At 44.1% G+C, this 16,087-nt stretch overlaps 1 protein-coding gene and 2 non-coding genes across 3 annotated transcripts; all 3 read right to left on the minus strand.

Annotated features, from left to right (window-relative positions):
• Positions 1-5,784: 5,784 nt before the first annotated feature.
• Positions 5,785-8,701, minus strand: RPL27A (ribosomal protein L27a). The gene is made up of 5 exons (XM_040258429.1): positions 8,566-8,701; positions 8,105-8,168; positions 7,600-7,675; positions 6,842-7,016; positions 5,785-5,962 (listed from the first exon to the last, which is right to left on the minus strand). Exons 1-5 carry the CDS (start codon positions 8,566-8,568, stop codon positions 5,834-5,836), a joined length of 447 nt encoding a protein of 148 aa, XP_040114363.1. The 5' UTR covers positions 8,569-8,701; the 3' UTR covers positions 5,785-5,833.
• LOC120877173 lies at positions 6,062-6,190 on the minus strand. The gene has a single exon (XR_005724295.1). It is a non-coding gene; the product is annotated as a small nucleolar RNA SNORA3/SNORA45 family (small nucleolar RNA).
• Positions 7,299-7,428, minus strand: LOC120877172. The gene has a single exon (XR_005724294.1). It is a non-coding gene; the product is annotated as a small nucleolar RNA SNORA3/SNORA45 family (small nucleolar RNA).
• Positions 8,702-16,087: the final 7,386 nt, after the last annotated feature.

Below are 16,087 nucleotides of genomic sequence, written 5' to 3' on the forward strand. Positions count from 1 at the left end.
TAAGAAGAGGTGGCAAGAAGTCACAGAAGAACTGTACTAAAAAGATCTTCATGACCAAGATAATCACAATGGTGTGATCACTCATCTAGAGCCAGGCATCCTGGAATGTGAAGTCAAGTGGGCCTTAGAAAGCATCACTATGAACAAAGCTAGTGGACTTGATGGATTTCCAGTTGAGCTATTTCAAATCCTGAAAGATGATGCTATGAAAGGGCTGCACTCAGTATGCCAGAAAATTTGGAAAACTCAGCAGTGGCCACAGGACTAGAAAAGGTCAGTTTTCATTCCAATCCCAAAGAAAGGCAATGCCAAAGAATGCTCAAATTACCGCAAAATTGCAATCATCCAAAACATGCTAGTAAAGTAATGCTCAAAATTCTCCAAGCCAGGCTTCAGCTATATGTGAACCGAGAACTTCCAGATGTTCAAGCTGGTTTTAGAAAAGGCAGAACCAGAGATCAAATTGCCAACATTTGCTGGATCATGGAAAAAGCAAGAGAGTTCCAGAAAAACATCTATTTCTGCTTCATTGACTATGCCAAAGCCTTTGACTGTGTGGATCACAATAAACTGTGGAAAATTCTGAAGGAGATGGGAATACCAGACCACCTGACTTGCCTCTTGAGAAACCTATATGCAGATCAGGAAGCAACAGTTAGAACTGGACATGGGACAACAGACTGGTTTCAAATAGGAAAAGGAGTACATCAAGGCTGTATATTGTCACCCTGCTTATTTAACTTATATGCAGAGTACATCATGAGAAATGGTGGGCTGGAATAAGCACAAGCTGGAATCAAGATTGCTGGGAGATATATCAATCACCTCAGACATGCAGATGACACCACCCTTATGGCAGAAAATGAAGAGGAACTAAAAAGCCTCTTGATGAAAGTGAAAGAGGAGAGTGAACAAGTTGGCTTAAAGCTCAACATTCAGAAAACGAAGATCATGGCATCTGGTCCCATCACTTCATGGGAAATAGATGGGGAAACAGTGGAAACAGTGTCAGACTTTATTTTTGGGGGCTCCAAGATCACTGCAGATGGTGACTGCAGCCATGAAATTAAAAGATTCTTACTCCTTGGAAGGAAAGTTATGACCAACCTAGATGGCATATTCAAAAGCAGAGACATTACTTTGCCAACAAAGGTCCATCTAGTCAAGGCTATGGTTTTTCCAGTGGTCATGTATGGATGTGAGAGTTGGACTGTGAAGAAAGCTGAGCCCTGAAGAATTGATGCTTTTGAACTGTGGTGTTGGAGAAGACTCTTGAGAGTCCCTTGGACTACAGGGAGATCCAACCCGTCCATTCTAAAGGAGATCAGTCCTAGGTGTTCTTTGGAAGGCCTGATGCTAAAGCTGAAACTCCCAATACTTTGGCCACCTCATGCAAAGAGTTGACTCATTGGAAAAGACTCTGATGCTGGGAGGGATTTGGGGGCAGGAGAAGGGGACAACAGAGGATGAGATGGCTGGATGGCATCACTGACTTGATGGACATGAGTTTGGGTGAACTCCGGGAGTTGGTGATGGACAGGGAGGCCTGGCGTGCTGCAATTCATGGGGTCGCAAAGAGTCAGACACAACTGAGCGACTGAACTGAACTGGATCTATACATTGCATGACATCAAGCATCTCTGATTGCTTCCTTTCCATGATTGTGACCACAAATGCTCCCATATGTTTACAAAATGCCCCTGTAGGATGGTATCACCACTACTGAAAACAAGTGTCCTTAGTGCCTTTTTGGGAGATTGCTCAGGGGCAGGGCAATGCTACCTCCTCTACCAGAAGTCAAACTGTCAGCCCATCTCCATTCTGTAGTTAAGAAAGGCCCCTGGATTTTCTCCTGTAGTCAGGTAACTTTGAGAGCAGGGCAGGTTGTGCTATTACATCTTTCTAAATGCTCTTTTCAGTAAGTTACCATACATGCTTTGGTGAACAGTGTTGAAATGAGAAAGCTGGGCTTCTTTTTAAAGGCAGTATTTTGGAATGCCCTTGGAAAGTAACTATTTTACATTGGTTTGTGGAATTAGAACGCCAAGAAAACTATATCACAACTCAAGTTTAAATTTTGTTAAAAATAACATCCTTTATTTTGTAAATAGCCTTGTAATTCACCTTGTACCCCAAATGACTGATTTATAAAGATAGGTAAATAGTGTATTTTTTAAAGCCAACTTTAAGTGGAAATCAAAGGTAAACAAACTGGGCTGCAAAACAGAACCAGAAATGAAACATACACTTTCCCCTCCCACAACTCATTAGGCAATCTCTATGTTCTTACAGAACTTTTCTATGCGCATACAACCACTTTTTTTTTTTAGCAGAATGTACCTCGAATACTCATCTTTTAATGGCAACTTAATTCTAAAAAAATCTGGAATTCTCATCTTGGAGGCGCACAGAAAGGCCACAATTCCCTTTCTGCACGGCCAAAGCAGAACCGCAGTGCAGCGAGGGTTGTGAACTCAGCTTTGACCCCAGGCCACACGTCAGGCTGGGTCGAATTAAACCTCCCGCCTAGCCCAAGCGCAACGGGCCGGCCCCGCCCACTGCCGGAAATGGCGGAGCCGACTCTGGATGTACTTCCGGCCACGGTATGGGAGGTCAAAGTGAAGCCGAAAGCAGAGCCTCCCACCCTGCGGAAGCGGCTCGGATCTCCGCCGCTAGAGCGCCAAGCTCTGCCTGGCTCTAGTTCCCAGAACCGCGGTACTCCCCCGCCCGTGGTGTACGCCTTTGGTTGGCTTTCATCCCACGGGCTGGCTGCTACTGGGCTAGTAGCGATGTTTACTTGAATTGAGAATTTAAATCCTAAGGTTTTGACGAGAACTTAACTTCATCAACGTGCACCTTGTGGCCACTGGAGGTAGTGGCAGTATGGGCCTGCGCCTATGGAACAGGCTAATACAAGTTTGGCAGGCTCGTCCAGAACTTTTCCTATGCATTGGCTGTATTTTGTATGTTTGGCACCTTTCACTTTGAAATCAAAACATACGATTTGCCTTTGGTGCTGTACAAGCTAAGTGGTTGTTCTAGGTGTGAGAGCGCTCAGTCGTGTCGGAACCTGTGACCCCATGGACTGCAGCATGCCACGCTTCCCTGGAGTTGGACACACCACCAACTCCCGGAGCCTACTCAAACTCATATCCATCGAGTTGGTGATGCCATCCAACCATCTCATCCTCTGTCATCCCCTTCTCCTGTCTTCAGTCTTTCCCAGCATCAGGGTCTGTTCCAATGAGTCGGTTCTTCGCATGAGGTGGCCAATGTACTGGAGTTTCAGCTTCAGCATCAGTCCTTTCAATGAATTTTCAGGACTGATTTCCTTTAGGATGGACTGGTGGATCTCCTTGCAGGGAGCACTAGGTCGCTCTTGTCTTGGGGCATGTTTGTTTTTTCATCAGTCACACTACTTCCTTTGGCAGTATTACTAGTAATCAGAGGACCTGCTTGGTTACTATAACTATAGACAATGGCGAGCAAGATGCACAGAGCAGCTCACACTCATCAGTAGCTGTATTCTCCAGGCCTGGAGCTGGGATGGCATGGTATTTGAGGAACCCTCCCTATTTAGAATGGCTGTACTACTGACTCATATTTAGCGTACCCAACAGGAGCACCTCTACACAGGACTGGGATGAGCATGATCCCACCTAGTTTCAGGACAGTTATGCTCCAAGATGCTAGCAATGAAACTGGGAAAGCAGCTAGCCATAAAGAGACTACTGACAAATCTGTCCTCCCCAAACTGTATTTTGCTGCCAGCCCCACCCCTATCAGTCACAAGTCTTATCTCCTTATGTCTTCTGAATCCGACTTGTCTTCCATTCTCATGGTCCTGCCTCCTACCTTCCACTGTACCCCTCAACTAAGTCACAGCCTGGCCAGAGTACCTGTTCGCTCCAGGCTCATCTCCCACACAGCACCTCCCAACTTGCCTAACCTTCCCAAACTGGGTTTCCTAAATGCACATTTGCTCTTCTTTGTGTTTAGATCCCACTGACTGAATCACACCAAGGTTAACTGACTTGTCACTTGGGTGTGACAGTAATAGTTCACTTATATGTTCCGTACCAATAACTGAGCACAGAAGTTTAGTAAATGCTTTCCATTTTACTTAATCCAGACAATACTCCAAGGTAGGTAGGTGCATGTGTGCTCAGTACTCTCAAATCCAGCCTGAATCTTAAGACACTGTTATTTACACTTTTCTATGACTTCAGTGTCTAGTAGAAATCAAAGTTTCCATATTTTAAGGCCTCCAAGACATTAAAACCCACTTTCACCTTTCCCCATCAGTACCAATATGTCAATATGATATTAGCTTGTCCAACCAAGTGCCTTCCTGACCATTAACTCTCCATTATATAAATCAATCACATTTCCTCCACTGTGCTTTACACTTGATCATCCCCAATATCCTGTAAAGGCTGTCATGACAAATTAGTCCCACAGAAAGTCGTGGTTCCCAGCCCATTTATGACCCCATAAAGCAATACAGAAACAACCCTGTACCAGACTAAACCTTTAAGTAGTTTTAGTAAGCTTAAGTGCCATCCTAACTATTCTTTTGGTCACGTTTCTACCCCACAAGTTTTATGATGGGTCAAAAACACCTTCAAGATCTTGGGAAACAAACTATAGCAAATTATAATGTACTATAATATTAAGAGGGTCCTGTCAGCACACAAACATTGGTCATCTTGGTTTTGCAGGAGATACAAACTCTAGAAAACCTGATTCTGGTTTCTGTCTTAAGTGTTAGTTGCTCAGGCATGTCTGACTCTTTGTGACCCTATGGCTGTAGCCCGCCAGGCTCCTCTGTTCGTAGGATTCTCCAGACAAGATACTGGAGTGAGGTGCCGTTTCCTCCTACAGGGGATCTTCCCAACCCAGGGATCAAAACTGGTCTCCTGTATTGCAGTCAGATTGTCTGAGCCACCAGGAAAGCCCTTTAGCATCCCTCTAATTTCTCTACAAGACCCACTTCAAACTAGAAGGAAAATTATTAGCATTTCATGATGCATCTCTTTAAAGTTTAAGATTCCTATGCACAAGGGTCTTTGAGTTCTGACAACTGATTTCTAGAATCCAAAAGCATGGATGGGGTTCCCAGGTGGTGCAGTGGTAAAGAATCCACCTGCCAACGCAAGAGACATGAGTAACTTCCCTGGGTTGTAAAGATTTCCTGGAGTAGGAACTGGCAACCCACTCCAGCATTCTTGCCTGGAAAATTCCACGGACAGAGGAGGGCCACAGTCCATGGGATTGCTAACTGTGGGATACGACTAAGCACACACAAACCACTATTTGTAAAAGCCCTGGCATGTTGTCCCATTCCAACAGTTTGGTTTGAGATAAGTAAGTGAGGTGTAGAAAGTAAGTTCCCAAGAGCCACTCCCATCACTGTCCCATGTTTCCAATGTGACCCAGAGATCTTGTATGTAAAGAACGTTCTACATCATAACTGAGTTTCTGCTCCCTGAGCTCCATGGAACAGTTAAGGGCACATTCTCCCACTCACTGTAAATTCAGAACATACAATTCTAGGAGAACTTTCAACAATCAGATAAAGTTTCCTTATCAACAGGTATCCTCATTGAGTGAGAAGCCTCAAATTATGTAACCAGCCAAGGCCTGTAAGTGCTGGTGTTACCTCTTTGTACTTTGAGGGGAGTTGGCAGAAGAACCCAGGTCCTAATACCCATACTCTAGAATCTATTAGGTGGGTTTATGTACAGGTAGGGAGGTAGAAATGTTAAAGAACCTACACTCAAACCAGAAGAGAAAAGCACTTAACATTTAATGAATTTCCCAGCATGTGGCTTCAAGCCACCAGGACACAAGCCCCACCTACACTCTTAATCTTCTCCTCAGCTCTTCTACTGAAGAATTTGGCCTTCACGATGACAGGCTGCTTTGGGAGCTTTCCTTTCCCCAGAACTTTGTAGTAACCCTAGAAGAACAGAGAAAAGGGTTTATAATGCACCACGGCAGTCACCAAGAGTATAAAGAAAGATTCCTGTCAATCCACTCCATCTAGGAGCCAGGGAAGGCATGTTTCTGATCTGGGCACTCACGGAGGCACCAATTGCCCTCGCCAGTGAATCAAGACCAGCAGGTTCTATCCGAGTACTCTAGCACACCAGGACAAAAGCTGTCGGAATGTGACTCTAGTCTCGGGCAGAGCTCAAACCCGCTTTTCCTATTCAATTACCACTTGATAAGCAAAAAAGGAAAAAATCACATTTCCAATAATGTCCCAAGAAGCCAGGGTCATCAGAACTGCTCAAAGAACAGGCTGAGAAAGGCAATTTTAACTTACTCAAAGTCTCCTCAGGGTTCTGACTACCTCCATATCCATGGAGGGTAAGGAACACAAGGACCAGACTCCTAATAATATACAAAAATCCATTTTTGGGGGGCAGGGTGGGATCTCTTCAGATAATGTTTGGCCTTAAATATCAACTGAACTATTAGGACTGTATTTTATTAGAACATAAAGGGTGAAGGGCTGTGCCTCATTGTAGTCTTGTGTAAAACAGACCAGAGCCAGCTAAAGTAAATTACTACTTAAGTTCAGATGGGAAACCAGGGTATTCACAGTAGGAAAAAGATATCTGACCAGATAAAAATTCAAGTGAAAAATGAAGTAAATGAATGAGAGTAAAGTATCACTCGTCAAAGGTTTTACATGATCACAACTGAACAAAAGTTCAGTTCTGTTCAGTGACCTACCCATGGAAGTTCTACTGAACGGACTGTCTAGTAGGTAGCTGGGTGTATATTATCCAGAATTTTGAAAGGCACATAAAAGGTAAAAATAGTCACTTACTGATCGCACCACATCGATGATAGGAGCAGCTCCTGTCTTGTTCTTGGCAGCATTTACTCGTGTCTGCTCACTAACCAAGGTCCACAATTTATCAAGGTTGACAGTTGGGCAGAAACTCTGGTTCCTCTTTAAGTGGTAATGCCTCATACCAACTTTCCCAAAGTACCCTGGGTGACTGGGAAAACAAGGCAACCATTTTCATTACCTCACTCCAACTGAGCTGTTTTCGATCTTCACAGTCCATCTCCCTCCATTACCGTGTACACTGTTCACTTGTGCAGAACACCAACCTAGCAGGAACTCCACTTGTCGAGTAAAACAAATCTTAACACTAGAATTCAGGTCACTTGAGAGCTTCTACACCCTATCACAGCAGACTCCTAAACAAGTAGTTTTAATACCACCCCGATAAATTGTGGGCATAAACAGATCTAAAGGTTGTATAAGTCAATCTGATGCATGTCACTAACCTGGTGACTGACTATGCCATAAGGGCCACAGCCAGTGAATAAGGTCAGCAGTTACTCTTCGAGGACTCTAGCACACTAAGGCAATAGTGGATACCCAAGCGTGACTCTAGCCTCGACAAGTGATGACAAGTTCAGTTCACATCAAACATAAACTAGAGAAAAACCAGCAATAGACAAGGTTCATGAGTAGTGAGACTTGCTTCCCGCTGAAGACGTTCTTTAACTACCCTCCACCCCTAAATCCCAAGCTAGTAGTGTCAGTAAAAGGACAGTGAGAAAACCACTCACTATTTGTCGAAGTTGATCCTGTGATGATGCATGCCACCAGCATTACCTCGGCCTCCCGGGTGTTTCCGGTGTTTGCCTGCAGGAACACATAGCTACATGGCTAAAATACCCTTCTCCAACCCGTCAATATTATTGTAGCAAAAGCATTTCCCCATACTTCTGGGCCTTTGCTTAATCTCTCTTCCAGCAATGTTGCTCCTTCAAGACTCTTGGGATAAATATCACTTTGCAGTGTTCCACATAACACTAACACAGTACTTCATGCCTTCAACCAATTCAATACTGGGTCTCGTTCCATTTCCAACCCCCCAACTCATGTTGAAATTCTCTGTAACAGGAGCACAGACGATTCTCAAATAAAAAGCCAACAGCTAATGATCCAGTTCAATCCAACTCGACCGCATGAGCTCTGACAAACCCACTTCACTTAGCTACCTACTAACTGACAAGCAAGCAGCCGGCAGGGACAGTCCAAGGCCGACCAGAATGGGGAAACAGCACTTACCGATGCGGCCGTGGCCGTGGCTCACGTGGCCCCTAAGTTTCCGGGTCTTCCTTAGTCTGGATGGCTGTATGGGAAAAGGTACTTAGTGAGAAGGCCGAAGAGAAGCGGGGCAGGGGGCGAAAGCCTGCCAGTCTGTGAGGGACCCGCAAGCCTAGGGGTTTGCTCCATGGCGCCGTCAGCAAAACTGAAGTTACAGCCACGCCTGAAGCCGTGCGGCCTCATCAGGGAAGAGCCCGGGCGCCCCGGCCCGCGTGTCTCGAGAATCCAAGTTCCTGGATGAACACGCGGCCCTAGCTTCCCCGCCCTGCTCCGGGCCCATGCCGGCCACTCCGCCCCGCGGCTGGCCTTGCGCAGCCTTAGAAGACCAGGGCAAGCTCGGGAGTAGGTGGCTGGAGTGCTTGGTGAGTAAAGCTCGCGGGCTGAGACTACGACTACGCGGACCACCTTCATGACCCACCTACCATGTCGGCAGCCTAGACGAAAGAGAAAGGTCTCCGCGAAGTCTCGCGATCTATCGAGCACGGGGGCGGAGTTATCGCCTCACTTCCTGTCTGGGAGGCAGGGTCGCGGGCGGGGCCTCTTTGGCGTCGCGGGTCTCGCGCGACTCCTGGTCTTGCGTTTTCCTTTTCCTGTGGCCTCCCTGTTAGTTACAGAGCTGTTCCGGAGGCTGCAGTGGGCGGGGTATCGTTTCTGTGACATCCCGCCGGCGCTCGCGCTCAGAAGCTGATATGTGTCTCGGAAGGCGGGGTTTGGCGCCCTAAGGTGCATTCGGTTGCGGCTCTGGTGGGCCGGGCTTTTTTTCCCAGCGCCAAGGCCTCGGAATCCGCCGGGGCCACCGTGTTTCTCAGCTCCTCACCAACCGCCCCATACCTGAGCGACCCCGCGCTTCTCGCTGTGTTCCTGGAGGTCGTCTTGGCCCGGGTGGTAGCGGTTGCTTGCTGCATTGAGGGACTGTTTGACCCTCAGTGTGCCCACCCGGTCTCTCTCTCTGCTCCCTTTCAAGTCTTCGTAGATGTCTCTACCACCCTCTGGGACTTGCTCGGCCCACACTCCTGAGTGGGCTCAAGGTCTTCCTTTCTCCTTTGCCCTTGTGCCATTGTCCTGGGCATTTCCGTTTAAACAAGCTCCTTTTAGGGACCTCTACACCAGGTTGCTTTAGGGTCCTTTGTTCTCCAGACTGTAAATCTACCCGTCCATTTTAATTTTTACTGGAACCTGCTTAGCATGCGCATGACCTCGCCTTCTGGCCCGGAGAACCACTCCTTGATCTGGACTCTCTGCAAGAGTCTCCTCTTGTAGAACTTCTCGGACTCATTCAGTTATAGTTGCTTACTTCTCCCCACTGTGCTACCTTAAAATCTACCACAAAACTCTTCTACTTGTTGATCCATGTTTATGTTTCCTACCATACCAAATTCCTTAAAGGCTGGAGGATTGTTTCCTTTTACCCATGCACTCCTAGCTCCCGGCATGAAGTACATGTTCAACAAATGATCCTTAAGTGAATGAATGCACCTGTCCTCACCACCCTTTGTACACTAAAGTGGAAGAGGCGTCTTTCCTGTTTTAAGTCTTAACCAGTGTTCAGGATCACCTTCCTCAGTTAATTAGTGTGTGCTGTGTGTGCGAATTTTCTGTGCCTTGTTCCCTTCAGCTAAAATATAGTTTAGCTAAAGTATCCTAAATTCTCCCTCTTTCTGTTTATTACCTCTCCTCTTTCCTTTTCAGCCAGGCTCCCCAAAAGAATAGTCAACAAATCCTGTTAATGCTAGCTTCGCATTCATTGTTCAGTCCACTGCAATCTGGCTCTCAGCCCCATTATTTCAATGAAATTGCTCTTACCAATGTCATCAATTAACCAGACACCAAACTGAATGGCCCCTTCCTCATATCACTTGTTTTTTCTGTTTTACTTTATCCATTTGACTTCTTTTTCTAGCTCATCTCTTGCCTTCCTCCGTCTTCCCTTCAGGTTCTTCTAATTTTGTCCGCCATTTAAATATTGGTGTTCTTCAGCCTTCTGCCTGTCCCCTTCTTAACTTTTCATAGTACACAGTCTTGGGTGAATTCATCTTGAGTGGCTTCAATTCACATCTCTGTTGCTGAGCTCCATAATCATTCACTTATGGTTAATTTCTGGTTAGTGTCTCAGCCATTCTAAGATAAACTAGATAGACAAATCCAAAGACTTGACTCTTTTCCAGCTGACTGGTGCTTTCCTTATTCTATATCTTGGTGCACAGCCTTGGCAACCTATATAGTGATGTCAGGGAGACTTGAAAATTGTCCCCAAACATTCTTTTCCTTTAATACATTGTCATCATGTTGTTTTTTCTATACCTATCCTCCTTTTTTAGTCTTTGTGCTAAAAAGCACAACTTTCATTAACACCCTTATTATATCTCTTATCTGGAGTTCAGCACCCTCTTGTGATCACCCTGTCTGCATTCTAATCCTCCTCCAATCCCTCCATCCTTCACACCTCTGTCAGGTTAATCCTTCCAAAATGACTTTCATCCTTTCACTTCATAAAAAAGTTTGGAACAGAACTCCCTATTAGCTACAGAATACAGCCCACTTGCTTTTCCAAACTAACCTGAGCTTTTTCCCTACACAAGCTTTCTGCTGCAGCCAAACTTAGTACATCCCTTCTACCTTTTTTCCTGTGCTAGTATCATTTCTCATGCCTGGAGTACTTAATCTTTTTCCTAACCAGATGCTCTGGAAGTTTCTTCAACCTTGAAGTCCTACCTTACATTCTGCTTCTTCAAGAACATTCCAGTCCACAGTAAGAATAGCCAAATACACCTTGCAGTTTACAAAATATGTCTGTCTGAGTGGGCAACTCTATTAGCCCCATTGTATGAATGAGAGAGTTGAGACATAGAAGGTTGACTGATTTGCCAGAGGCTACAGAGCAGCTGCTATTCAGAGCCTAGACCTAGCCTTAGGTTTTTTTCTTCATATCTCCTGCTTTTACCTCAGTAATCACTCCCTCTGACCTCACAGCGTTATGGTCTTCATCACTCCTTCAATTCTTATTCACACACTGTACCAGCAGAAAGAGCCTTGAGAGTTGGGGGCAAGGCATAAGAGACATCATCCTCTATTTGACATCAAAAGTGGCCTGTAAGTGCACAAGTAATGAGCTGAGCTACCTGGAAACGACCCTTGGTAAGATGGTCTGTGAATGGAGGTAAGCTGGGCAGAGTTTGGGGAATGAAAGGTTACCTTCAAGTGTCTAGTAAATAGGAACTGGACCAAGGACCAAGATAGCCCAGGGTGTGGAGGTAGAGTGGTTGATGGGACACTGCTTCTGGATGGTTGTGTCAGGTTTCTTGGTTACAAACGGGCTACATCTTATCCCTCAGGCCATCCATCTGAATGGAAGGCCTTCCTGAGGCCACTGTAGCTGGGTTCTGTGTTCACCTGACATTCTTCTTGTTGGTAATTTGATCTCCAGGGTAGGGAGAGTGCCCTGGACAATTGTCTGCTTTTGGTTTTCTAGCCAGCTCCCTCTTCTTCCCAAGGATAATCATGTAACTTTAACATAACGCTCCTGTGGGGTTTGTCAGCGTGGGTCAGTTTCCCTGGGTCATCCAGCTCTGAGAGAGCTAACAAAGCTAAATTCTGTATATGCAAAGTTAAGGTACTAGGTGACCTCATGTCACCAGGCACAGGGGGCATGATTGTGGACATGACCCCTGAGAGGCCTCTTGCTCTGTGACATCTCTTCTGAAGTAGAGCATGGCCTGACATCTCAGACATGTGGACTCTCCTCAGAGAGTCAGGGCCTCAGAAAATGCCTGCAAAATGAGCAGAAGGGAGACAATGCTGGCAGCAGCCTGGTGAGGCAGGTGTTTGCAGTGCTGACCTTTTTACTCCCTCAGCCCTCTCTCCAGGTGGCCTTGTGAACACACTGCCACCCTGAAGAAGGCCCTGGTGGTCCCTTTCTCTTCCTTTCCTCTCTGGGTTCCTGATTTCATCAGTGATCCTTCAGACAGCAGCAACAGCCTGGGTGCATCCAGCCTTGCTTTCTTGCTCTCCATCTTTAGAGTCGTACGTTTGGAAATATTATGTTGCTCTCCTTTTTCAAGAGGGGCTTCCCTGGTGGCTCAGATGATAAAGCGTCTGCCTGCAGTGCAGGAGACCCAGGTTCGACTCCTGGGTCGGTAAGATCCCCTGGAGAAGGAAATGGCAATCCACTCCAATATCCTTGCCTGGAAAATTCCATGGGCGGAGGAGCCTGGCAGACTACAGTTCGTGGGGTTGCGAAGAGTCGGACACAACTGAGTGACTTCACTTTCTTTTCTTTCTCCCTTTTCAAGTAGAGGATTGTTAATTTAAGATGGGACGAGTCAGGTTGTCTTTTCTAAGTGAGAATTTGAGAAAAACTCAGATCCAAATTTACTTCAGAAAGAATTTTAAAACTTACATGTCATAGAAAAGACAATAAAACATGAAAGAAAAATTTGAAAAAACATCTCAAATTATAATACCTTACAATACTGTTTTCACGTCTGATTTTTACCTTTCAGTTGTTATTCACATGGAGACATAGCTGTCTGCAAAGCTGATGATCATGGTACACAAATCTTTTTGTATTCTGTTTTTGGTTTAATACTATTACGTTTTTTCTGTATCACTACCAAGTATTCATGATTATTATTTTTAACAGTTAGTAGTTTATCTTCAGCACATACTATAATTTTCTCATTTTTTTTCCTTTCTTATTGTTCTCATTGTGGTCTTTGCTATTGGAGAAAATGATGCAATGAACACTGGTGTATATGTGGCTTTTTTCTTCTTCTGTTGAATAACTTGTCTAGGATAAATTCCCAGGAGTGAGATTACTGTATTATAGGGTATGAACATTTTTATGATTCATTTTATGTTGCTATATATATGTATATTTTTTCCGAATGGATTGTACCAATTTATGCACCATCAGCACATGTGGTTTCCAGTTTAAACTACACCAGGTTCAGAGTTTTTGCTTGTTTTATTTTGCTTTTGCTTTTATCAGTAGTTTTTGATACACCCACAATATGGCATTTATGGGAAAATTCATAGGCCCACACAAGGTTTTCTTTATTACAAAGTAAAAATAAATATAATTCGAGGGCTAAGAGTCCTTCCTTTCTGTGTTGGATAGATTTTTTTTTTTTTAATCTCATTGTTCTATGTGGCAAATGCATTCCTAACAGTTTTGTTGGAAGCTAGGATGGAAAACCCTGCTGCCATTTAACTCAGAATAGCAAAATGTAAAGGGAAGAATGCCAGGATCTTTGAGGGCAGTTCATCCAATAGCACAATGAATTCAATTGCTCTTGAGTTGTATTTTGGATGATAAAATTCATGGAAAGAACACAAAAGTTTTGGTTCATTTCCTACCCCTGTTTTCACTAGCTGAGTGATTTTGAACAAGTAGCATTTTCTCTTTCAGTCTTAGTTTACTTGTCTGTATAATGGAAAAATACTGTGATTCATTCATTCATTTTAGAAATATTTATTGAGCACATGCTGTGTATTCAGACGCTGTGTATAGGTGCCAGGCAGTGAGGGAAAGGTACCATGGTGAACACAGAAGACAAAGTCCTGCCCTAGGACTGTATCTAAAACAGGCAGTGAACAAGTACACAAATAGTGTGTCGCATTCAACACAGTCTAGCATAGAGTAGGTACTCTATCTACTTGGTGTTTCTCCCTCCCATTTTTCCCCCTAAAATGTATACTATTTTGATGATAATCTGTTCTGTTCTACCCATGCAAACAATCTTTGAAATTCTAACTCTCAATATCGTACAGAGTGACTTGCTCTGTTATTCCTTGGCCAGGTAACAGAAACCCAGTTATCTCTCCCTTCTCTCACCCCTGGTTTGGCATCTTAAGGGAGATGGTTTGTAAGCGAGGTAACATACATGAGGTTTCCCATCTGTCTTTCCAGTCTTTCACTTTAATTTAGTTCAGGTCGCTTCGTGACTTAAAGTGGAGGTCATAAGCTGATCACTGGTATACTTTGTTTGACTCATGCTGTTTCCTTATGGTTTTTTTTTTTTAATTTAGTTGGTTGCCAACATTTAAAATTTTTTTTAAAATTTGGATTTCTGGCGTTTTGAAAAAACTAAGACTTGGCAACATTGGACCCACATTCTTTTAGGTGAGGCTCTTTACTCTTTATATGACTAACCCCTGGAGGTATTTGAATTGGTTACCCCTGGCTTAAGTTCGTTCTGCCGAGCAAGCCTCTTAATTTTCCCAGGTCAGGGGATATAGGAAGGAGAGAGAAGAGCTAAATAATGGTGAAAGGAAGAAGGGGATAGAAAAGGGATCATTTGGCCTTCCCTCGTTTATCTTCAAATCAGAGACTCATTGCATGTGCATGCTCAGTCATGTCTGACTCTTTGCGGCCCCATAAACTGTAGCCTGCCAGGCTCCTCTCTCCATGGAATTTTCCAGGCAAGAATACTGGAAGTACGAATACCATTTTGTACTTCAGGGGATCTTCCTGATCCAGGGATAGAACCCACGTCTACTGTGTCTCCTGCATTGGCAGGTGGATTCTTTACTATTGTGCCACCTGGGAAACCAGAGACTCATTGCTGTGCCTTTAATTTAACCTTTACCCTTGTAGAGTTAATTCAATTGCTCTTCTAAGACAGAAATCAAATACTTACTACTTTATATTCTTACCCTGAGTTGTGCACACTGGTTTGAAAAGTCATGCCACTTCCTCAGATACCCAGAATGGTTATTCAGAGTCTGTTGCAACTGTTCTCAAAATGTAGTCTAAAGGCCCATGGAGGGGGTCCCTGAGACCCTTTCAGGTGTTCCACAAAGTCGAAACAATTTTCATAGTAATACTAAGATGTTATTTGGCCTTTTTACTGGGTTGACATTTGCACTGATGGTACCAAAGCCAAAGTCAAAGATGGTGTGTAAAACTGCTGGTATGTGTATTCTTCACAGCCAGGCATTTGTTTGTAAAAGAAAAGAAGATAAAAAGAGAAGAGCCAGTTTCACTGAAGAATGTCCATATTTATTAAAGTTCAATCCTTGAATACAAGTTTCTTTAATATTCTGTGTGAAGAAATAAGAAGTATGCATAAAGCACCTCTGCTGTTTATCAAAGTGAGGAACTGTAGTTGTATCCCTGTTTGACTTGCATGCTGCACTAGCTTTGTTATTATTTTGTAGAATACTAGTTTTTATTTGAACAACTGACAGACAAACTGTGATTATTCAGGCTTGGGAATTTGGCAGATATTTTCTTTAAAAATGAAGTGAGCCTATCACTTCAAGAAAGAAAACACTGTATTTGTTGCCAATGATAAAATTTGGGCTTGCAAGCAAAAATTAGAATTTGGGTAAAGTTATAGCTGCCTCCATGAATTTGACAACTTCATAACATTTACAGAATTTTCTGATGCAGTTAGAGGTGATATTAAAGAGTGACTCTTTTTCTGTAATGAAATATGTCAATATTTGGAATATTTGCATAAATCATTGAATCAGTATTTTCCAAGTTAATGCTTGGTGTTATAAAAATTGTGCCTGGGTTAAAGCGTGGTTCAAAGTGTTAACGTAGACCAGTGGATGGTAATGTAACAGGATAAGAAAAGTTCACTGATGGAGTATCAGATTCCACTAACCTTGAAGAAACTACTGCTCTTGGATAGCCTCTGCCTGCAGTAGCTTGAAGCAGGATTTCCATTCCTGGCCAGAGATTGAAGTCAGTGAGATCACTGAATCCTACCACTAGACTACCAGGGACCAGTGGCCGGTGACAAGGTTCTAGCCAGTCAGTTGTGTAGAAATGAATTTCCATGTAGAGATGGAAAGTAGTGAAGCAAGTAAAGTGTTTGTTGCTGCTGCTGCTATGTCGCTTCAGTCGTGTCCGACTCTGCGACCCCATAGACGGCAGCCCTCCAGGCTCCACTGTCCCTGGGATTCTCCAGGCAAGAACGCTGGAGTGGGTTGCCA

This window comes from Oryx dammah, unplaced genomic scaffold (genome assembly GCF_014754425.2).
Source record: "Oryx dammah isolate SB20612 unplaced genomic scaffold, SCBI_Odam_1.1 HiC_scaffold_17, whole genome shotgun sequence".
Lineage (NCBI taxonomy): Eukaryota > Metazoa > Chordata > Mammalia > Artiodactyla > Bovidae > Oryx > Oryx dammah.

Excerpts from the sequence above, each read along its gene's own strand:
- RPL27A (XM_040258429.1), bottom strand. Across the intron at positions 7,676-8,104 it reads CCACGGCCACGGCCGCATCG|GCAAACACCGGAAACACCCG; the intron begins GTAAGTGCTGTT and ends GTGTTCCTGCAG. Across the intron at positions 7,017-7,599 it reads AGGATCAACTTCGACAAATA|TCACCCAGGGTACTTTGGGA; the intron begins GTGAGTGGTTTT and ends TTGTTTTCCCAG.